General features: G+C 39.1%; 1 protein-coding gene across 1 annotated transcript in view; it reads right to left on the bottom strand.

The window, feature by feature from the left end:
• The window catches only part of FRMPD4 (FERM and PDZ domain containing 4), a 589,912-nt gene that overhangs the window by 210,610 nt on the left and 354,700 nt on the right, over positions 1–24,602 (bottom strand). Inside the window, exon 2 of the mRNA XM_015126938.3 lies at positions 2,428–2,544. Coding sequence (XP_014982424.3) covers positions 2,428–2,544 — 117 coding nt within the window. The remainder of the gene's footprint in view (positions 1–2,427; positions 2,545–24,602) is intronic.

The raw sequence follows: 24,602 nt of genomic DNA, 5'->3' as shown, positions 1-24,602 counted from the left end.
GACACTGGTGACTTTGGTTTTAAAACTTGCCATTTAGTAATCAGTGCAGGTTTCTCTATTAAGCTGCTGATTTGCTCTTATGTTTTAACAGTGGGCATTAGGCCAGTGTAAATGTTACACTGACACCCAGTCTGGCTCTTAAAAATGTCAGTGATGGTAATGGTAATGCATGAAGGCAGAGCTAGCTGACGTTCACAGAACCTCTAACCAGTTGGCCTCAGTTTGGGTTTCCACCTATTGATCGAATGACCTGGAATGTATGGGAACCCAAATCCAACCAGAGGAAAATAAACATCTGTTTTAATCAGAGAAGTCTGATGCATACCTTCATAAACCCATAAATCCATGTCTTTTAAAAACTATATTTCTTCAGCCACAAATTTTTATTGTTTTGAGTCAAAGCATCTAGGTCACCTTAACTAAGCCAATTGCACACAGTCATAGCCCTGTTACAAAATAGATGGTACAATATAATATTAAAAATTACCATCTTCCTAGCAGCCTAAGGGACTTGGACAAATGGTATGAAATTATGAATTCAAAATCTGGGGTTTGAGCCAAACTATTGGCCTTTCTTCTAATCTTTGAGGTTTCTGGGAGGCTCTGCTCCCACTGCCATTTCTATGATAATATCTCTGTGAGCTCATCCTTAGGAAAGCCTTGGAGAGCCAGGCGGCCACTTTCCAGTCATGTTCAAGGGCATCCTGGATCTTCCTGGGATGGACCCAGGAGTCAAGTACCTCAGAAACAAACTGTGCTCTGAAGGGATGGGAGTCCTGTCCCCTGTGCAGCAGTTCTAGGGAAGGAGAGAGATTTGGGCTTCAGAGACTGAGAAACTGTCCACAACATTCACATGTGTTGTCCCTGTTGCTATTTTTCAATAATCCTCACTTGTATGTGGTGGTGGTGGTGGGCAGGGGTTGGTACAAAAGACCAAATCCCCTAGAAACAACCTTGGCAGATAGTTTTTATAAAAATGACCCCTCACCTCACAGTGATCCTGTGTTTGACTAATCAGTCCATAATCAACTTGGCTGGAACAAAGGACATAGCATGTGGTTGTGAAATAATTTTTTTCTGGCCTCCAATCTCTGCTCTATTATGATCAGGCTAGAACCAACCATGCTTCCTGATTTCAAATCTGTTTCATGAATGTCTTATAATTAAGGATATTTTGCTCAGGTTGGAGAAAAAGGACAGTATGGACCCTTGCCATTTTGAGAAATATAAATGCTCTTTTCACACACACACACACACACAAAACCAAAAAACAAAAAACAAGACCACTCTGCAGCCACTCCAAAAATCAGTTTGGTGGTTCCTCAAAAAGTTAAACACAGACTTTAATTTTGACCCGGCAATTCCATATGTTCCAGCAACTCCACGCCTAGGTATGTGTGCCCAGAAGAAGTGAAAGCAGAGACTCAAATAGATGCTTGTACACAAATGTTCATAAAAATACCAGTAACAATAGGCAAAAGGTGGAAACAACCCAAATGCCCATTAACAGATGAATGAATGAACAAAATGTCCACACAAGGGAACATTAAAAAGGAAAAATAAAAAAGGACAGAATTCTGACATGCCTGAAAATGTTATGCTAAGTGAACGAAGTTGAAGACAAAAAGATATATAATTTCACTTATATGAGGTCCCTAGAGCAGATAAACTTATAGAGACAGAAAGTAGAATAGATGTCACCGTGGGGTAAGTGGAGGGAGGAACTGGCAGTTATTGTTTAATGGGTACAAAGTTTCTTTTGGGTATCATGAAAAAGTTCTGGAAATGGATAGTAGTGAATGGTTGCACAACATTGTGGATGTAGTTAATGCCACTGAATTGTACACCTAAAAATGGTTAAAATGGTAAATTTCATGTTATCTTTCTATACCACAATTAACAAAAAACCAGAGCACCACAAAAATCCAAAACTTAAGCCAATGTTAGTGTGAGAAATTTACGATAAAACAGATAATGTATATTATCCTTTTAGCTGATTTTTAAAAAATTACAGATGAGAAAGTAACATTCCTGTCTTGACCACTCCTAAAAAGCCTTGTAAATGAAATTCTTGCATGTCCGACTTTGGTTGTTAGTCTCAGACAATGAATACAACTTGGCCTAATATTGAACAGTGGTAACTTTTGCTCTGAGTCAGGCTTACCATGCTACACAGTGAATTGTCACTCGAAGATGGTGCCTGTCCAAGAATGAAGCAACCCAACATCACAATATATAGAAATACAAGTGTATAGAAATAAATATAGAAATATATAGAAATATAAGCAGTTGGTTTAGGAGATCCAGCTGCTTTAGTCATGGCCTCCAAATGCCTATGAGTGCCTAATTTAAGTATATTCATTGTCATAAAGATAAAGAAGTCCATTGGCCAAGGATCCTATTGTTCATGCCATCTGTTGAACCTACTTGATGAAGTAGTCTCGCCCATCTCGGTTTGCCGTCATCTCCCATCCATAGGGGGGCACCTGGTTCAAGCCCCAGGGTCCTGAGGGAGGTGGCCAGCCTGAAGACTTCGTCCTGTGGCTGGAAAAGAAGAAAAAAGCATCATTACACCTGACTCCTGAACATTCCTTCTGAGACAAACTCTGAAAGGAGAATGTGACTTGCTCCTCTTAAATTGGGCAAACCCCCAATTTAAGTTGCAACAAAAATCGACAAATTATCTTTTACAATTTCTAGTTTACAACTTAAATTCAATTCAGGAGCAAAATGAAAGGGTAGGTTCTGGAGAATTTTCTAGGTGCCTGCCTTTCCAACATCAAGAAGAAAGAGGAAGTAACTCCACGTGACAAGCAATAGCAATGGGTAGCCTTGTAGTCACAGTCTAACCAGAGGCCTGAGCCCAGTTTCTGAAGCATTACTGAATCCTGGCTAAGCCTCCTCAGTCCAGGACCTGCAGAAATTCCTCCTTGCCCTCATGAATGCCCAAGACTTCCTCAGACCTTAACCATACTTTGGAAGGAAGTAAACGATGCCATTTTAGGATGGCTCAACATCCCTCATCACTTGGTCCTTTCACTCCAGATGAAGTTACTCACTGCATAACCTGTAAAAGCCTTTGGGTGGTTCCAAATCCCAGGCTGGCACCACCGAAGCTGGTGGCAGGGAGCAGTGATGATGCTTTCAGGAACTCACAGTCTCAGCTACCCGTGAGCCCTTTGCAAAGAGGAAACAGCGCCCCCTGCGGTCAGATGACCACAGAGCAGGCACCCTTCCCCCAGCCTGGTGCCCGCTCAGGCTAGTGAGTGTGGCAGGGGCTAACACAGCTGGGAACTCTCACACTAGGTGCACCCTAAACAACCTCATGTGGTGGCTCTCCCGCAGCAAACATCCAAAGCAGGGGTCTCGGCCTTTCAGACTTTCAATTCCCCAGGATACTGGGCAACTCATCCCTCTCCAGCCCAGCCCAGCCCTTCCAGCACCTCTCAAGTGAAACAAGCCTATTTCCTGCATGTTTTCCGCAGATGAACTATTTTGTATAATTTTAACCATCTCCATTACTTTTCCTTAACTTCCTTTCCGTTTTCCTACAGCCTTTATAAAGGATGTAGGAACAGTTTGTTTTTGTTGGAAAAAGTGTTCACAAATTTAATACTGGTCTGGTAAATGTAGAATGCCACCATAGGATTATTTGTGGCCCATTGACTACTAAAAGACATGGGAAGCATTTTGTTCCTCTTCTTTGTGCAAAAGTCAGCAGTGGCAATTTCCTCTGGTGGTTTTTGTTTTTGTTTTTGTTTTTTAAATGTGCTGCTTCCCTGCAGTGAGAGAACACATGAATTTGCTACCCTGAGGTACTATTAAAAACACACACACACACACACACACACACAAAAACCCCAAGAAAACCCCACCAATTTCTCTACACTAGTAGAGAAAGCATTTGGAATGCTTTGTAAGGTGATCTCAAGAAAACAAGTTCTTACAGGTATGAACACAGTCTATTCTATTATTAAAAACGTTTCCAAAAGCAATAGTACAGTTAGAGATGGCACAAAGAATATCCTTGTGAGTGAAAAGAGGCCTATGTAGAGAATGCAACAATTTATTCTGGCTTACTCAATTATGTACGGTATCAGAAGGTTTATCTTCCCCAGAGGAGGCTTATTAAAAACAAACTGTCTTTCCTTTCCTTTCCCTTTTCCTTTTCTTTCCATTCTTCTTCCCCTCCATGAAATCTTAATCACTAAAGGAAAGACACAGGCTTCCTAATATAATTTACATGTAAAATACAGCATTATAATAATGAGTTGGAGGAAGCCTGAATTTTATTATAAACTACGTTGTCCTGTACAGTATGTTCAGGAAGCAGCTAACAACCATTTAGCAAGATATTTTCAAATAAAGCCTCTTGTCATAAAATACCAAATGAAGTGCCAATACTGGAAAACTCTACAAATGCGAATCAAGTGACTCTAGCTCAAGGAGCATCCCCTGATACAAAACAAATAATTGAATAATTAAGATCAAATATGGCTACATGTCTGTTAATGTGTTGACAAAAAAATACATGGATCTGAAAGGCCTTAGTATGATTTAGCAAATTAAAAGTGCAAGTGGAAGGAAAAAAACACCCTTTGTAAGTATTTATCCATAAAAACCTTGAGAAAAGTTAACGACACAGGTCGTAATTGCAGAGGGATTTGGCTCTGGCTCCTATGCAGTGTGATGACTACAAGTCCAGCCCTGACAACGGCCAGTATGAGGATTTCAGGCAGTCATAATCCAGGGTTTTATGTACTTCCCAAATTGAGCTGAAAAGAAGCACCTGGCAGCACTTGTTAAATATACAGATTACCAGGTCCCAGAAATGATGATTATGATTCAGCAGGTCTGGAATAGAACAAGAAATCCATGAATAGGCGTAAATGCATTGAAACAAGTAATTCAGATGATTCTTGTCTTCAGGTAAGGTTGCCAGATTTAGCAAAAAAGCAAAGTCAAAAATACCCACTTAAATTGAATTTCAAATAAACAATGAATAATCTTTAGTATAAATGTTAGTATAATTTTATTGAAATATATAGGATATACTTATACCAAAAAGTAATGTTATTATTTATTGAAAATTTACATTGAAGGAGGCATTCTGTATTTTTTAACTGGCAATCTTGGGTTTGGGAAATACTAGTGTTTGCTACCCCAAGCTTAGGCTGAGATCTGGTAGCATGGGTACTACCTCATGGTTTGTTAGAAATGCAGAATCTGCATTTTCTTGAGATCCCCATGTAATTTACAAACCTTGGAAAGTTTGTGAGGCATCACCCAAATCAGTGGTTTCCAATGTGATGCTTTACTGCACATTGGAATCCCCCGTGGAGGAACTTGTAAACTACAGATGCTTGGAACCAAAGCCAAGCCAAGCCATTGAAGTCGGAATATCTGGGGATAGGGCCTAGGCATTGGTATTTTATACTACCCAGGTCAGCCAAAGTGGCGACCCACTGCTCCAAGTAACTCTTCTTCTTCTTTTTTTTTTTTTTTAAATTAGCTGATAAGGTAGGAGAGAAAGGGTGTGGTTATCAAGAGGAGATATGCTGGAGCAGAGAGTTTGAGAAGTATAGTCCCAGGACCAGCAATAGCGGCTTCACCTGGGAATTTGAGATGTAAATTTTGGGGCACCACCCAAGACCTACTGAATCCAAAACTCTGGGGTGATGGGGGTGACCCAGCAATCTGTGTTTAACAAGCTTCCACACAATGCTGATGCCCACTCAAGTTTGAGAAACACTGGGTTAGAACCAGACTCTTCAATCCAGGCTCTGCCGTTTATTTTCCACGACCTTGAACAAGTTACTTCATCTCTCTAACCCCCTCAATTCCAGTTACTCCTTGGTAAAATGATGACAATAGGACCCATTGGGAGAATATTAAGTAGGTTTTGTAAAGCACTCAGTATGTGCTATAAAGTGTTTGCTAAATAACTATAATATAGGACTTTGGGTGGTTGTGCAAGTATAAATGGCTTTAATCCATCCTCAGAACAGAAAAACAGTGAAAGGCTCAGTCATCTATTCTTCTCCATTCTGGCAAGAGCAGGGCAAGAAGGGGCTTAACCAAGCAGTCACACCTTCCCAGAATATCAGAAGGTGATGAGTTCAGACATTCTCAAGGCAGAAGGAAACATCAAAGTTTTTTTTTCTTTGTTTTTTGTTTTTGTTTTGTTTTGTTTTGTTTTTATCAGAAATCCCAGCTGTGTGATCCTGGGTGCACAGTGTCCATTTCCACCGGTCTCAGGCAAGGCCTTGGGAGTTCTTGCAATTCTGATGTCCTGTGACTTCTATCTGAGAGCATGGCTGTGTGAACCACTTTCAAACACTTAGCTCAGCCTTAAAAATAGCGACCTACATTGGCAGGGCTATTTAAGTCACTTCAGAAACTCCCAGCGACTGACTGAACTGGTTTGCAACTTTCTGCTTTACCCATCTATTGTTTGCAACAGATTGAAACCTTCCTGGACAAAAAATATATTCATACTTGATAGGAAATGAGAGCAGCTATGAATGGTACAGACAAAGTTGTGGAACTATTTGTATTGCAACCATTAGTGGAAGCAACCCATGGTTTCCTCCTGTGTGCATGCCTCTAAGTCCTGGACAAAATCTTGATGGCCAGCTCACCCTAGGAGAAGTCAGGCTTTCAGGAGACACCTGAAGGCCTCTTTGGTATTTGAGTTTCCTTAGAAACATGGCAGTGTCCGATAAAGGGATGCCACAGGGGAAAAGGAATGTGAGGTCAGGTTCCAAGGTCCTGAGCCAGATTCAAATTCTGCCACTTACTGGATTTGTGACCCTGTGCAATTTACTCTAAACTCTCTGTACCTTATTTTCATCACCTGTAAAGTAGGATTATTTTAACTCACTGTTTTTCATTCGGGGTGATTTTGCCCCCAAGGGATATTTAGCAATATCTGGAGATTTTGGGTGGTCACAACTGAGGGGAAGAGGAGACGAGGTATATTGCTAAACATCCTGCAATACACAGGACAGCCCCTCAAAAGATAGAACTATCTGGCCAAAACGGCAATAGAGCCAAGATGAAAAACCCTGCTTAGCTCATAGGACTGTTATAAGAAGATAATGTAATTAATGCACAATTCTTAGCATAGTACCTTGTATATAGTAGGTTTTCAATGTACTTTAGTTGAATAAAACATAAAACCAAGCATTCTCAAGGTTTCTGCTTACAGTCTAATAGTGATAAATACAACATATCTTTATATCAGAGGGAAAGAGTTCAAATCCCAGGTTTGCCACTTAATGGGCTGGCTTTTCTGGGTTTTAGTTTTATGTGTAAAATGGAAACAATAACAACTAGCTCACAGCAATGTTATGCAGATAAATGAGATACATAAAGCCCTAAAGTACAATGCTTGACCCATTTATAATAGTCTCATCAAATGGTACATTGTGTTGTAAGCAGTAATGGTCATAGTAATAAGAGTAGCATGGAGCATTTCTAAGGATACACCTGCTTAGGATACTCACAGGCCTGCCTCAGCATGCAACAGGTGCCTGCATTATTATTTCCCTTTCAAAGATGAAGAAACTGAGACACAGAAAGAGTGTATAACTAGCCTAATAGGGACAGCAATCTACTTTAAAGAGAGGCTGCATCCTTCAGCAGGCACTGTGTCTTACATCAATGGTATTAGGCATGGAAATGGGGGAGGAGACTAGAGCCCACCCCAACCTTACCCTAGGCCAAACTCCTGCTAGGGTTACACAACCTGTTAGAAGAATACCCAGGACTGAGACCTGAGACTTCCTGCTCCAAACTCTATGTTACTTACAACATGCTACAAATAAGTGTGATAACAACTTATCAGCTTTCTTATGTATCTGGTCATATTTTGGACAGGTAACCAGGATTAAGCTGCATCTTTTGAGACTCGGTGTTGAGGAATGCATTATCTTCATTTCAGATATGGGAAAACCAAAGCTAAAGCTCTATGCATTCGGTCATCCATCAGTGACATTGCATGATAGTATACAGGTCTAACAAAATAAAACGTGATCCAGAATTTTATCATTCTTATCTCTTTGGACTCACAAAGATGATTTTCAGACTAACCCAAGGTTGTATAGCATTCTCGTTTAGCTTGCTGTAAATGGTGGTTGGATTATAGAACCCCAAACCGTACAGATACCTCAAGGTATCCTAAGATAGTATTTTACATTTGCAAGCAGATGGTATTCAAGGTATGTTTCGGGTTTACATGCAATGTGGGTTAAGGTAAGGAAGTGGAGAGGTGTGAGGAAAATCAATGATAATAGATGGTTCTAGATTAATTTAACAAGCTCCAAGTTTTGAAGACAGCCATGTTTCTTTTGTGCCCAGCTTGATATGTCCCATTGGGGTTAGTAGAGGGTCCCTGGCATGACTCTCAGGGAGAAACTGTCCTGTACAGTTTCTTGCCCCCATGAATCAGTAAGGAACTGGCTAACCAGGTCTTTTCTTTCCATTTATTTGTGCTGTAGACACACAGATATGTCCTGAATTAGGCTGCTTTCTCTTCTCCCTCAGAACATAACTTTCTCCATTAAATCAAGCTTCAGTACAGTAGTCAAAGTATTTTGATCTCATACAACAGGTAACAGCTTTTCATTCTACTGTTCCTTATTAGCAGGTTTTGGCACAGGTACATGTGAGGAAAGCTACATTAATAGTCTGAAAATAACTTCAAAGCCCCATAGATAGAAGTAAAAATCATCCCACCAACTATTTTTAAGATGTCACTTTTGTTATGACAAGGAGGACAGGAAAATATAGTAAAGGGGGAAAAGCAGGCAGTTAAAAACTACTTTAAATATTAATGCCAAGCCTCATGAAAGCAGATACTCAAAAATATATTCATTACAAAATCATTTTAATCAAGAAGAAATGTATTATTAATCAAGAGTTTCACTATGGTAAAAGACATTTGACTGTGTATTTTAACAACAAAATTTAAATGCTTTTCTGACTATTTTCATCTGATTCATTACATGATTTACCAACCCACACAATAAAATTAATTATGTAGTTATACATCTATGAGTTTCAGCACAAGCCTCTCACAGCTTGCTGAGTTAGTTATGTTTCCTAATTAGGTATCAGGGAGAATTACTAGGATAATTAAATCTGGGTTAACTGGTCTTTTTCCAAAAGTTTCTACATACAAAGTTCAGCCTCACTTTGTGAACAATCCAGTGACAGAATCCAGATGTCTTCAAGGTCTGAGGCCATGTATCTATAGAGTCACCAAACATCACATGCTGGGGTTGCCATTAAAGTTAGATGCAGCCCTGCCTCCAATTGGACATTTGAATTTTGTACTGTGCATTTGCATCTCTTAGTTCACTGAATTCTCCAACTCTGTAAATGTGGAAGGACAGTTATAAGGACAATATAATAGCATGATATTGTTGAGGAGATAGCATGTAGAATGGCTAAGATTCATTGCTCAGAGAGGCACTACAGAGCTAAATGTGGGAACCGTCGACAGGTCAAGTCTTGAGCTCCTTCTGCTAGAATGCTGTTGTATCTGTTCAGGAGTTTGTAGCTGTTATTATACTTTCCAAGCATATGATGCCAGGTGGTAGGCTGGGCACTCCCCCTTGAGGGGATGGACAATGTCCTTACCTTTCTATCAGTATTACTCAGACTAGTGCCAGGCACATGATAGGTGTTCAAATGGGAATTGAATTAATAAATGAATCCAAGCTACATGATGATACTGGCACAGCATGTTAGGATTAAAATTGTAGTTCTCTGCCTTTGAGTGGGCAAGAGTTCATGTGTGTTGAAATGCCATTTGTTTAATAACTGCTGTCAGATAGGTACTATTCTGGGCACTTTCACAGATTCTTTCTTTTTAATCCTTAGAACAGCTCAACAAGAGGGGTTGTTTGCTACTATGTCAGCTCATCCATAATGGAATACCATTCAGACATTAAACCAAAGTTGTAGATGAAGACTGACTGCCATAGGATGTAGTTAAATGAACAAAGCTGGTTACAAAAAGGGTGTGCACCATGTGGTCCACCTTGTAAAAAAATCTGTGTGCATAGGCAGAGAAAAACAGTCTGGAAGAATGGGTACACTGTGGTTATCTCTGGGTTGTGAGATTGAGGTGGTTTTTTAAATTCTTGCATATTTAAATTTTGTGTATTTTATACTGTGTATTTAAATTTTGTGTATTTTTATTTTCTATAGTGAACATATATTACTTTCATACTTAAGATTTTATTTTAAACAAATGAAACTAGAAAACGGTTATGATTCCACGTGGATTCTTGGTGGAATCACTGGAGAAACTGTAGAAAGGAAGTACTGAAGGTGTGAAAACATACAGTGCTGGTGTGGCTGTAGGGAAACGCTTTGCCATATATTGCCCAGAGTGCATTTTGACAATCCCTGATAGAGGGCAATTAGCAACCTCTATTCAAACTGAAAGTGAGCATACACTTTGACCTAAGTGTCCATCAGTATAGGATAGATTAAATAAAACATGGCACAAAGACACAAAGGAATACTATGCAGCTGTAAAAAGAAGAAATGAGGAAATTCTTTATGTACTGATTTGGGAAGACTCTGAAGATACATTAAAATAAAAAAATCAATATGCAGAAAGATGTACAACCTGCTACTATTTGTGTAAAATCAGGGAAGAATAAAGCACAAAAAAAGGCCAAATCACAGAGTCTAGGTTCAGACTAAGCTGCATTTGAACACTAATGCCACCTCATAGCATCTGTGTGAGCTTAACCAGGTTCCTTATCCCTGTCCAAACATCAACTTTCTCTTCTGAAAACTAGGACTAATACCAACCATCCTGTTGAATTGCTGTAAGGACTGTATGACATAGGTGATCAAAAGCTGCTATCATTATTACTTGCACACATTCTTTAATGCATATAACAAATATTGATTGAATGCTTAGTTTGTACCACACACCGTTCTAGGTGCTTGGAATGCATCAGTGAAGAGAATAGACAAAATCAGAGTTATTGACATGTAAAATAAACACCAATGATCACCTAACTTAGACTTTTTTCTTCTAGCCTAGCATCTACAATGGTTTGAGTGTGCCCCCTAAAGTTCACATGTTGGAAACTTGATCCCCAATCCCGTGGTATTGGGAGGTGGTGGTACCTTTAAGACATGATTAGGTCATGAGGGCTCCACCCTCATGCATGAATTCATGCTGTTATTGTGGGAGTGGTTTGTTATAAAAGGGTGAGTTTGGCCCCAGAACTATGAGAGGTAAATTTTGCAAGGTTCTGTGGTCAGTCTCGTACTGGATATAGCAACCCTATACTACACAGTTCCTGCTGTGTGGGATAGAATGTAGTCTGAGAGCTCTATTTCTCTGTTTCAAGCATCCAGTGCACTCATGACATTACATTTGCTCATTCACTCACTCAAAACGTTTCATTGAGGACTCTTGTGTCAGTCCTTTTGTAGGACTAGAGCTGTGACAAGCAGATAGGGTGCTTGCTTTCCTGGACACTTATGGGACTTATAACATTGTTGAGGAAGGCAGGCATCATGGCTCACCCAATCTGGACGTTGTCCTGGCTCTGGGTTGTCCCCTGAATCCTGAGTTTTAATTGAAACTTCTCAGGAGTTTCATGCTGAGAAATTCAGGAGAGAAGGAAATCTTCCTTACATTCCTCAAATTATCCCACACAGACAACTATTTAACCCATACCAATCATTAAATGCTTTTTCCTGCTTCATTTAGGACCCAGTCTATTGCCTTTAGCTGTAATATGGAACCTGTATATTGCTCTCAGGACCCACCAAATGCATCATGTCATAGAACTTGACAGTGATTACAGAGTTAATGAAACACAGCATTGTTGAATCTGCCAAATGGCCTAATCTAATTTTCAAATGTGTTGTTAAAACACTTTTGCAAACACTCATCATTTTAAGAGATAACATTCATCTTCACATTTCACTTATTTATGGATGACTCATAACCTAATACTGCTACTCACTAAGCTTAGCCAAATCCAACTGGCTTCCCTTGAACATGTATATGAAATATTCAAACATTTTCCGATTTAGCTATTCATTGTGAAGACTATATTCTCACTGTTTTTGGGGGACATGCACATGTATTTTAATTATTTTTGAATTTTTATGGGTTAACATATAAACTATTTGTCTAGACTGTAGTTTACTTAATCTTCTTGACTTTGCCTAAAAACTTTTAGAATCCTAAAAGTATATCTATTTAATAGTTATCTCCCATTCCATTAAGTTCTTAATTTTTTTCTGAGTAAGAAAACCTAAATATTTCCTAAAAACTATTCTGAGGAGGCTAAGTTCTAAGTCTACCATTGATAGCAGGGATCAGCAAATTTCTGTCAACAGCCAGATAGTAAATATTTTCAGATTCATGAGTCATAGGCTCTTTGTACCAACTATTCAACTCCACCCTTGTATCAAAAGTAGCCATAGACAATATGGAAACTAATGGACGTGGCTGTGTTCCAACAAAACTTCGTTTACAAAAACAAGTCCATATGTGGCCTTCGAGCCATGGTTTGCTGACCTCTGATTTATAGTGTCACCTTGAGAAAGTCATTTATTTTTCTGCCCTTCTATTTTCTTATTTTTAGAATGAAGGGGCTAGACTACATGATGTCAGAAGTCCCTTCAAGCTCCAAAATGTTCACCTTTATTGACTAACCAGGTTTCTTTCTCACAGACCATAATCTTCAACAGGACTGGAAGAGACTCTGATACACAAATTGTGCAAAACTTTTTTTTCACCGAAGTAACAGTTCACCACTCAGGGAAAATGAAAAAAAAATTTCTGTTTTCCATAGCATTTGACCCAAAGATAGAACATTATAGTTCAACACATTACATACCTGAATATTTATGGGGAGTTTTAAATCTCTAAACCATTGATCTTGTCTTGTAAATAGGGCCACTGTTTGGATGAATGGTATTTCAAATATGCAATATGCTGGCAGTCCAAAACAATAATGGAAAAACTCACTCTAGTGGCTGCTTTCCAAAATTCAAATCAAGATTCTTTGGGGCTTGTGGAAACAGTATCACAAGCTGATATTTAAAAGGTTTGCAAATGTGATGTTGTAAGACAGCTTTACTATCAAGCGGTATGATGTCTAATAATGTCCACCATTGTTTTAGCCTTACTCACATTTTTTAAACTACCAAATGCTGGTAGTTTTCCAAGCTAAATTGCCTATTTTCTATCAAAAACATGTTTGAGTTTGGCTTGCTATCTCGGTGTCTGCTGGAGACCCTTTTTTTACTGCTGAATTAGAAACCCTAAAGAACAGGTGTTTGTAGTAAACCTGCTGATATAATTAAGAAGGTAAGATGGAAAGTTACAGCCCACTTAGGCACACCTAAATGCACTGGTGCTAAAATGTGTTGTCTGGCTTCCTTCCCCAGAGTTAGAGTGCATTTGCAATATTTTTAATGGGTTATTTATAATATAAACAAAACACATAAACCTAGTGTACTTTATTTTTATCTAATTCTAGGAAGATTTCTGGTGGCTTTTCATTTAGAGCTGTTTAATGAAGAGATCCACAGCTTTATTCCTGCATTTATTTACATGACTGTTGTCTCTCCCCATCCCAACCCTGAATTCATCATGCAGTTCCATGGTGTCCCATAATTTTCTGAAACTATTAATATAGAAGGAACAAATGTGTGCTTGAAGTTAAGTGTAGAAATTGATTCTTTTTAATACTCCCAGCTTAGATGTTAAAGGAAAATATATCATTTTACTAGATTTCTCAATATCTGTACATCTCCAAGGTCATCAAAAATGTGTAAGAATAGAAAGTACACCAAGCTTCATAGGGGATACAAACGTATACACTTGAAAATAGACTTTTGTCACTCAGGACCTCCCTACTCTTTCTCTTTCTCTTTTTCCTTCTCTTCTTTTCTTTCTTTTGTCTGTAAACAACTGCAAACATTGTAGGGAGAAAAGATATAAATAAGGATAATGTGGGGACTTTCCAGTAGTGATGGAAGCCAATTTGCAGATACTTCCCGTCCAATATCACTCTGCACTTATTTATTTATTTTTTTCATACAGAAGCCCTTTTATTGAGCACAATTTTATGAGTAGAACTGTGACAGACACAGATGACAAGTCCCCGCCATGAAAGGAATGAACAACCTAATACAAAGTAGAGAGAGAGGAAGAGGTAGTGTTGAGTATGAGCTGAAAATATGACCATCATGCCTCCTTGCTGCATATAGGGAAAACAGATTTATAGTTTATGTCTTTAGAAAATCTCTAAGAGCTGGTGCTTACCTCAAACTCTGGAGGTGAAAGAGAAGGCCCACATTCTTTTGTAACTTTCATACTTTCCCATTCTGGTCTCATATTTCCATAACAATTTTGAGAACAATTATATTTATTATGACATTTCTAATAAAAAAAACTATAGCAAGGTAAGTGATGCTGTTAGTAACCATATTAGGGTTTCTTAGTTTTCATCCATCTTTCTCAGCTTCCATTTGGAGTTCATTGATAGTTTTTCAATCCATCTGCTCCAATGATAGGCATGTTATGACTGAACACAGAGAAAGATCCAGAAATTCCTTGCCCTAACCCACATAATAGGCTCAAGTGAGCCTTGCTACCTTTTTATGTCCAAACATAATCATTTTATGAATCAGGACAAACACCATCATATATTTTCCTAAGATGTGTTATAGAGAGGAAATGAGCTGAAAACACTAGGAAGACAATAAGCTCTCAATATTTCTATATCATGGAATAATGATTTCCACAGTAAAGAAGACATTTATTTACAAAGAGCACGGAGTTACAAGTTGTGGGAAAGAGCTATATTGTAACCATGTATGACTTGCTAAGTTTTTATTGGACAAGTTCTCAAAATCTCCTCCTTCAGCTGACAATGATAATGTGTCTGCAAGTGTGAATGTTTCCAGGAAGGAGATTTTAGCAGCTAGCAGTTACATTTATTAGAAAAGTGCAGAAAAGCCTTTCATAATGAAAAGTGCCCCTTATAGCAAGGCCTCTCCAACTTTAGCATGTGTAAGAATCACCCGAGCATGTTGTTAAAATGCAGGTTCTGTTTCTGTAGGCCTATAGTGGGGCTCAGGAGTCAGCATTTTTAATGGGCTCCCAGGTGGTATTGAAGCTGCTGGCTCAGGGAGCACAGTCTGAGCATAGTCTCCCAAGGTCAGTGTCAGGTAAGGAGTGGATGCTGACTTCCATCCTGGCAAATCTCTGCCAGCCCCTTACACATTCCTGAAACAGGATGTTAACTATCCCTGCTGGAGATTTCAACCTGGGGCTCCCTGTCCTGGCAGGGATTTGCCAAGATGGAAGTTGGCACCCATTCATTACCTGATACTGATCTTGGGAGATCCAGGTCAAGGCAAAAGAGTTAATGAGCACTGGTTTGACAATAGATAGTAACACAAAACAAAATATGTAAATATATCTCCTGAACAAAACCTGCACTTCACATCAATAGTCATCTCAGATTTTTTTTTTTTTATTTTGAGAGAGAATCTCCCTCTGTTACCCAGGTTGGAGTGCAGTGGTGCCATCTTGGTTCACTGCAACCTCCACCTCCTGGGTTCAAGCGATTCTCATGCCTCAGTCTCCTAAGTAGCTGGGATTACAGGTGCATGCCACCATGCCTGGCTAATTTTTGTATTTTTAGTAGAGATGGGGTTTTGCAATGTTGGCCAGGCTGGTCTCAAACTCCTGGTCTTGATCTCAGATTTTTATACACGAGCATGGTGACCACCAATTAAATGAAGCTCTAATTTATTTCCTTCTAACATTAACAGAGAGCCTCCCTTGTGGTCTAGGATTCCCTTCTCTGTGCAAACTCCTGGGTTAAGCATTTATTTAAGGTCTATCAGCATCCACAACTCCACATACAATACAGAAGACATGGCTTGTCCTTAATCTTTGGTTATGACTTTGGTTCTTTAGCAAATCAGATAGAAACCTCTGGGAAACTTCCATTGAAGCCCCTACCTTATTCTTCTCCAAAAAGATTCATTGAGCTTATGTCATATCTTGGAACTCATCTAAACTCAGTAGGAATGCAAAATGATCACTTCCCCCCACTATTTGAAGAACATGTACAAAAGTTGATGACAGAAAACTATTATATACACAATAATTTGAGAACAACCAAGAATAAGCTAGATTGAAAATAGCTATTCCTACAGAAATACTACACATCCTGTTAGAACCATTTCTTGTACCACTTCCCTCACAAAGGCTTGACTCTCACATCCAATAATGGCATCTCCTCCCTCCACTCTCCACATCAGTGCCCAGCAAACTACATCTGGCGGCCTTGGCCCAGTGTCCACTTGTTTAAGTATCATCTATGGCTGCTTTTACACAAAAACAGCAGAATTGAGCAGTGTGACAGAGATTGTATGGCTTGCAAAGCCTAAAATATTTACCATCTGGACCTTTACAGAAGTTTGCCAACCTCTGCTGTCGAGTAGTAAGTACCTGCCTCACAGCACTTCAATTGCATCTTATATTACAGTCAACTATAGATACATACATAGGTAGGTAGAGAAATTAATTGACTGACTGATTGATCTCCAGGGTCACCATTTGCACAACTCCATGTGGCTTCATTTACTGTGTTATAAGTTATACTAGTTATCTTATGAGGTTCTGAGCCTCCTTACTCATTTGAGTTAAGTCATGTGCCACCAGTATAGGGATTTGTCTAAACTTGGAGCTCAATAAACAGGGTTGAATCAAACTGAACTCTAGAGGTTTTTCTAGGGCATAACTGAAGCCATCATATTGAGGACGGTGAAATTACTGAGAGCAATAAGCAAACATCTGATTATACCTGTAACTAAATGAGCGGAAACCAAATGGTCCTTTTGGCAGCAAAACAAAAGTGGCTGTGACAGCCATTTTGTTTGACAGGGTTTTGCAAGAGGCTCCATAATGAATTGCAGCCATAAAATACTTGATATTAGCACAACCAATCCTTGGTGAATCTTTACTTCCAAGCTGCAGCAGACATAAAGAGCACAGTCTCTGCCCTTTCCAATGTATACAACCCAATGGCACAGCCATTGGCATGCTGGTTTATGGGCTGTGTATTTCTCCTTCTGCTCCAGCAAACCCATTCATCTGGTATTTTACAGTCTTAGCTGGGCTCTAAAGACCCAGCAGGAAAAAGAGGCAGTAATTGCATTTTGTAAGCAATTAATTTTGTTCTTTCTTTAAAAATATCCTCCTTTATATTTGTAACTTTTAAAGAATGGAATAAAAAGATATATCTTCTGTCATTACCTCTAGAAGGGAGACTAAATCAAATCCTTTCCTTTACAATGGATGATCATATTCATCCATTGTGTATTCTAATGCTCAGCATTTCATTCACTTACTATCATTATACCAGCCCTACAAATTCCATTCTTTTGCAATCATGAGTCCCGTAAGCCCGTACATGTTCTACTAGTTGTTAACTTCACAGAAGAAATGTTAAATTTATTTAAAGTTAATACTTAAGGATATAGCATTGTCTTTCATTTGATTTCCCCCAGTAAAAAAAAATCTAAAATTTTTAATTTTTTCCATACCTAGATTCTATATCAGAAGTTTGTACATAAATTTAGAGGGTGTTTTAAAAACTTAGAAACAACTTGGATAAAAATCACTAATAAGTGTGATGGTGAAAATTAATTTACTTGACTTCACCATGGGTTCACAAAATTATACAGTAAAACTTCTGCATTTGATGAATGATCTTTCCTAATAACAGCCTAAAATTTATAAAATTCCCCTAAAGCACACAAAATGAACCTTGATTTCATGAAGGATTAGAATATAATAAACTAATAAAAGGTCTGCATTCTATATCCAAATGCCATTCTAGCATAACAAGAATCTATAACAAGAACTCCTACTTTGTTTATAGAAGATGATGAGGTATGAATGATAGATACAGGCTAAATTGGGATCCATAAACTTTTGATGATTTTAATACTTAACTTTGTTGTCTCTGTTTCTCCATGTTGAATGGCAAAAACTGAGAACTCCAACCCAATATAACCTTCAGCCCCTCTAGAGTAAATGACATTGGCTACCCATCCTTTAAAATGCTGACCTCCCTTATGAAGCTTCTGTGCTATAGCCCAATTCACAGTGGGACCTCTGACTTCCTATAGTTTTTACCATCTTACACCTCCACTTGGTTGTCTGTAGACATCTTAAATTCAACGCATCCAAAACGGAACTCATGTTCATTCCCCCAAATCTACTCCTCTGCCTAACTTCCTCATCTTTATAAATGGCCACCCTGTTCTTCAAGAGAGGCCACAATGAATTCCATGCATTTTCTCCAAGATACTGCCTTCTTTAACCTTAGAGTGTTTCAGTTTGCTGGTCTCTCAGGCCTAGAAGACTTCTCCAACTCTCCCTTCTCCATTAATTCTGCCAACTAACAACTTATTATTCTGGTTTAATTGTTCATCCTCCAAGAAACTTTCTATCAATTTGCTCTGCTCAATATGGTACCCACTCATCACAGGTAGTTACTGAACACTGGAAATGTGGCAAGTATGAATTGAGATGTGCTGTAAATCTGAAACATACAACAGATTTCCAAGGCTTAGTAGGAAGAAAAAGTATAAAAAGTCTCAATATTTTTAATAAATTGATTACATATTGAAATAATATTTTAGACACACTGGGTTAAGCCAAACATATTAAAAGAAAAATTTAGTTTGTTTTTGTTTTTAAAATATGGCTACCAGAAAATTTAAAATAACATATGGGGTTCATGTTATAGTTTTATTGGACTGTGCTCTTCTATACCCTTGGGGCAAAGTTAGGTGCTCTTCCCACAGATTTCTTTACAATCCCCATTCCTTTTGTTAATTTGCCCGGTGACTTGTCTATCAGTTCTAGGCTCTGTTAGCTGACTTAAGCAGGGAACTTGTGATCTTATTTAGGATCACATCCATATCTGATGCACAGTAGGCACTCACATATATTTGTTAAATGAACACAAGAACTACATTAAAAATCAGGAAGTCAGCTCATCTCCCTAAGCCACAGTTAATATGGAGGTTAAACTAGGCCGTCTCTACCAGCCCTTCCAGTTTCATTGACTGTAAATATCTAACTTGGATGCTTAAATGAGTCTCTTCTTCCTCATCAGGTTTACAGTTCTTTCAAGGTGAAACAATTGTTTTATATATTCCTTGTTAGTTTCCTCAGCGCTCTGTGAACACAGCTGGCTCTTAGCAACATAGGGTTAAACTGTGCATGTCCACTTATATACAGATTTTGTTCTGCCTCTGCCACCCCTGAGACAGCAAGACCAACCCCTCCTCTTCCTCCTCCTGCTTAACCTATTCAACATGAAGATGATAAGGATGCAGAATTTTATCATGATTCACTTCTACTTAATGAATAGTAAATAAATTTTCTGTTCCTTATGATTATCCAATAACACTTTCTTTTCTCTAGCTTACCTTATTGTAAGAATCTGGTATATAATACATGAAACAGACAAAATATGTGTTAACCCCCTGTTTACAGTTATCAGTAAGGCTTCTGGTCAACAGTAGGCCATTCATAGTTGAGTTTTGGTGAGTCATGAAAGTCAGCACCCCTAACCCCTGAGTTATTCAAGGGTCAATTGTACTTAAAAGTCATCATCTAGTCAGCAAATGGTAAGCTAAAAGTATTTGCTTACATGTTTTACAGGGTGGGTCTGATGTGGGAGAATAAGTATTTGACTTAGTTGGACACTTCTTAAAATAGGTACAAATGTGGAAATTCTTTCCTAGGAGGGGAAAAGCTAAGGGCAGGCGTGGGGGCCTAGGTGGGAGAGTGGGGAAGTAGAGGGAGTGATGACTGTGAATCTTGACAGTAGAAAAGCTGGCCACAGCAGGGCTGGCAAGCTCCCTAAAGCAGTTGGGTAAATGCCTCACATGCCACATCACTGGGAAGCTTCCAATGAACCAGTATCCAGGAATGACTTTTCCAGAAACACATCCTCCCTTTCTTCCTCCAGTCAACAATGAGGAAGCAAGAAGGGCTGGCCCAAAGGTACTGGGTATTACTACCTGAGTTGACTCTCTACCTCCTTAACAGTGTGTCAAGACCCCAAGTTACCTGTTCTGTGGATCTCAAGATGCTTCTGGTAGAAAAAACACAATCCTAATTTAAATCCACAACAAACAAGTGCAAAACTGATCAACTGCTAAGTTTATTAGGGAAAATATCCACACCAAAGCTTATGTTTGTTCTTAGGCTACTTTTTGTTTTAACTCAAAAATACTCTTAAACAGTATGAAATTATTTCTATCTATCTTGAGCAAATAGAAACGCGATTGTCCAATCCATCAACATTTGCAGGCAAACGGTCTATGTTAGCTCCACTGCTGTGATAAACATTTCCGATGTGGACTCTTGAAATAATTAAGACCATTTGCCTTATTCACAGAAAAGCATGCAATTCATCAGCTATGATGCACAAGACAACCTTGTCCAGGCCAATCTCATTTTAGTGAAAAGAGGGAGTACTCTGAAAGTAGCTTCGTCTAGAGCACAGGTGAACACGTTGAAAAGGAAGGGCATTGTGTACAAGAAATGTAAACATTTTTAATAGGCTCAGAAATTCATAATTACTATTTATATTCCACAAGCATCTCTCCCAGTGATATCCAATAGTTTAGGATAGAAAAATCTCTCCTAAGAGAGAAAAGAGGCAAAAATGCAAAGACCTATTGGAAATTTGGTTTTTTTTTTTTTTTTTCCCCATTTCTTTTCATTTCTGTAGTCCCTGCCTGCAGCTTCTATTCTGGAACTTCTCTGATCACCCCTGGAGAATTCAACATTTTAACTCTCAAAGGTTTTGTTGTGTTTTTCTTCTTAACCACCACCAGCCTTCCTCTGATTCTGGGATTTTGGCCATGTGTCCTTGGATCCAATCTCTGTTTATATAATTGTTCTCATTTTCTTCTTGCAATTACTTTTCTTTCTTTTCCTATTTTTTAAAATCTCACCTTTCGTTCCATTTCTTTTTCATCTCTCACCCTAGGAAAATTTCTCTTTCTGGCAGGCTCTTCTTGTTCTCTTTGGCAGTATTTCACAGAGGCACAAATAGTCATAATGATCAAAATGTACACTTGCAGAGGGAGCCTTAATCTCCCAAGGAGATTAGGCTACTCTGCAGACATTATCTCATCAATCTCCCCTAACCTCTGCAAAGGAGGGACCCATTTCCTAGTAGAGATACCACCCCAGAGGGTAAAGATAGCTGCATCCTGAGACTTAAAAAGAACTAGGAACAGGCCTGGTGTAGTGGCTCATGCCTATAATCCCAATATTTTGGGAGGCCAAGGTGAGAGGATTGCCCAGGAGTTTGAGACCAGCCTGGGCAACACAGTGGGACCTTATCTCTACAAAAAATAAAAAAATTAGCCAGTCATGGCACAACTGTAGTACTAGCTACTTTGGAGGCCAAGGTGGGAAGATCACTTGAGCTTAGGAGATCAAGGCTACAGTGAGCCATGATTGTGCCACTGCACTCCAGCCTGGGCAACATAGTGAGACCCTGTCTCAAAAAATATATATGTGTGTATATATATGTGTATATGTGTATACATATATGTATATTTGTGTATATACACATACACACACACACACACAGACTGTTGCTCATTTACATCACAATAGGTCCAGGCTCTTATATTTTACTTCTCCTATTCCTTTCTTCTGGACCTCATCCTTAATTTTTACCAAACACAAAAGGATGGCTCTTATCTCTTGAGAGTAATTCCTTCATAGAAATATACTTTTAAATCTGCCACTGTCCCATGTTGAAGGGGCATAAAGGGGAAAAATCATACATTTGGCTTATGCTTTATTTTCAAGTTTACTCTCTGTTTCATATGCTTTATTGGGTTCCTTGGAGAATTCTGCAACTCTTTCCCTTTTTCCACTTCTGTATTATTAACAATCTTACTTAGATTTCATTTACGGCATTTGGTAACGTTATGACTCTCTTCCCCCACTCCATTGTAATAGATGAGGCAATTGATTCTCAAAACTTTCAATATGTGACCAAGCTAGTTGAGTGTCCAAATTACCCTTATAAGCTAAGTCTTCTGACTTTTCAGTCTACACTTTTTAAACATAATTTTATATAAATTATCACATTTAATTATCTAAACAAGTAGACAAGGTCATTATTCCTATCTCCATTTCAAAGATGAGAAAACTTCTAGACCACTTGCCCAAAGTCATCTACCTATTAAGCCAATGTAGCCAGCAGTTCAACCTAGGTTTGTCTAATTCAAATCCTATGTCTGTGCTTTTTTAAAAAACTGCTTCTCTCTTGACACATTAAAGACAAAAAGAATTTTCCCCTACCCCCACTATACATACTTTACTCAGGTTTCTTTTTTCTTGAGATGGGGTCTCGCTCTGTCACCAAGGCTGGAGAGCAGTGGTGTGATCATGACTCACTGCAGCCTCCACCTCCTGGACGCAAGTGATCCTCCCAGGCAACCTCCCGAGTAGTTGGGGCCACAGGCATAGCATGCACCACCATGCCTAGCTATTTTTATTTTTTGTGGAGAGGAGGGTCTTGCTATGTTTTCCAGGCTGGTCCTGGACTCCTGGTCTCACATGATCTGCCTGCCTCAGCCTCCCAAAGGGCTGGGGTTACAGGAGCGAGCCACCATACCTGGCCTACTCCGGTTTCTTAGGGCCTGTCCTTCCCTGTCATTTCCTGTCTTTGGAATGCTCTCCCCATGGAAACCAACATTCTGGCCTACTCCAGAGACCTCCTTCTTCCTGGGAGCAGAAAGTGCCAATTGAGGGACATGCCATACACATCACTTTGTTTTAAAATTAAAATACATGTCCCCAAGGGGCATGATGGTGTTGCCAGCATGTTTCCACTGGGCCAGGTGTTGCAAGGGCACAGTGGAAGCTGACAGCCTGGAGACACTTTCCCATGCCACCTGTCCCTACCTTGCCACAGGCGGTTGAGTGCTCCATCTTTTCATGGGGCTCCCTAGGGCAAGAACCCTAAAATATTTTAGAATTCTGGGAATCCAAATGTGTAGTTCTTAACATTTCTTTTTTTTTTAAATTTATTTATTATTATTATACTTTAAGTTGTAGGGTACATGTGCATAACGTGCAGGTTTGTTGCATATGTATACTTGTGCCTTGTTTGTGTGCTGCACCCATCAACTCGTCATTTACATCAGGTATAACTCCCAATGCAATCCCTCCCCCCTCCCCCCTTCCCCCTCCCCATGATAGGCCCCGGTGTGTGATGTTCCCCTTCCTGAGTCCAAGTGATCTCATTGTTCAGTTCCCACCTATGAGTGAGAACATGTGGTGTTTGGTTTTCTGTTCTTGTGATAGTTTGCTAAGAATGATGGTTTCCAGCTGCATCCATGTCCCTACAAAGGACACGAACTCATCCTTTTTTATGGCTGCATAGTATTCCATGGTGTATATGTGCCACATTTTCTTAATCCAATCTGTCACTGATGGACATTTGGGTTGATTCCAAGTCTTTGCTATTGTGAATAGTGCTGCAATAAACATACGTGTGCATGTGTCTTTATAGCAGCATAATTTATAATCCTTTGGGTATATACCCAGTAATGGGATGGCTGGGTCATATGGTACATCTAGTTCTAGATCCTTGAGGAATCGCCATACTGTTTTCCATAATGGCTGAACTAGTTTACAATCCCACCAACAGTGTAAAAGTGTTCCTATTTCTCCACATCCTCTCCAGCACCTGTTGTTTCCTGACTTTTTAATGATTGCCATTCTAACTGGTGTGAGATGGTATCTCATTGTGGTTTTGATTTGCATTTCTCTGATGGCCAGTGATGATGAGCATTTTTTCATGTGTCTGTTGGCTGTATGAATGTCTTCTTTTGAGAAATGTCTGTTCATATCCTTTGCCCACTTTTTGATGGGGTTGTTTGTTTTTTTCTTGTAAATTTGTTTGAGTTCTTTGTAGGTTCTGGATATTAGCCCTTTGTCAGATGAGTAGATTGCAAAAATTTTCTCCCATTCTGTAGGTTGCCTGTTCACTCTGATGGTAGTTTCTTTTGCTGTGCAGAAGCTCTTTAGTTTAATTAGATCCCATTTGTCAATTTTGGCTTTTGCTGCTGTTGCTTTTGGTGTTTTAGACATGAAGTCTTTGCCCATGCCTATGTCCTGAATGGTACTACCTAGGTTTTCCTCTAGAATTTTTATGGTATTAGGTCTAACATTTAAGTCTCTAATCCATCTTGAATTAATTTTCGTATAAGGAGTAAGGAAAGGATCCAGTTTCAGCTTTCTACTTATGGCTATCCAATTTTCCCAGCACCATTTATTAAATAGGGAATCCTTTCCCCATTTCTTGTTTCTCTCAGGTTTGTCAAAGATCAGATGGCTGTAGATGTGTGGTATTATTTCTGAGGACTCTGTTCTGTTCCATTGGTCTATATCTCTGTTTTAGTACCAGTACCATGCTGTTTTGGTTACTGTAGCCTTGTAGTATAGTTTGAAGTCAGGTAGCGTGATG

This window comes from Macaca mulatta, chromosome X (genome assembly GCF_049350105.2).
Source record: "Macaca mulatta isolate MMU2019108-1 chromosome X, T2T-MMU8v2.0, whole genome shotgun sequence".
Classification (NCBI taxonomy): Eukaryota; Metazoa; Chordata; class Mammalia; order Primates; family Cercopithecidae; genus Macaca; species Macaca mulatta.
Note: the sequence above shows the minus strand (reverse complement) of the source record. Positions and strands in the feature narration are given on the sequence as shown.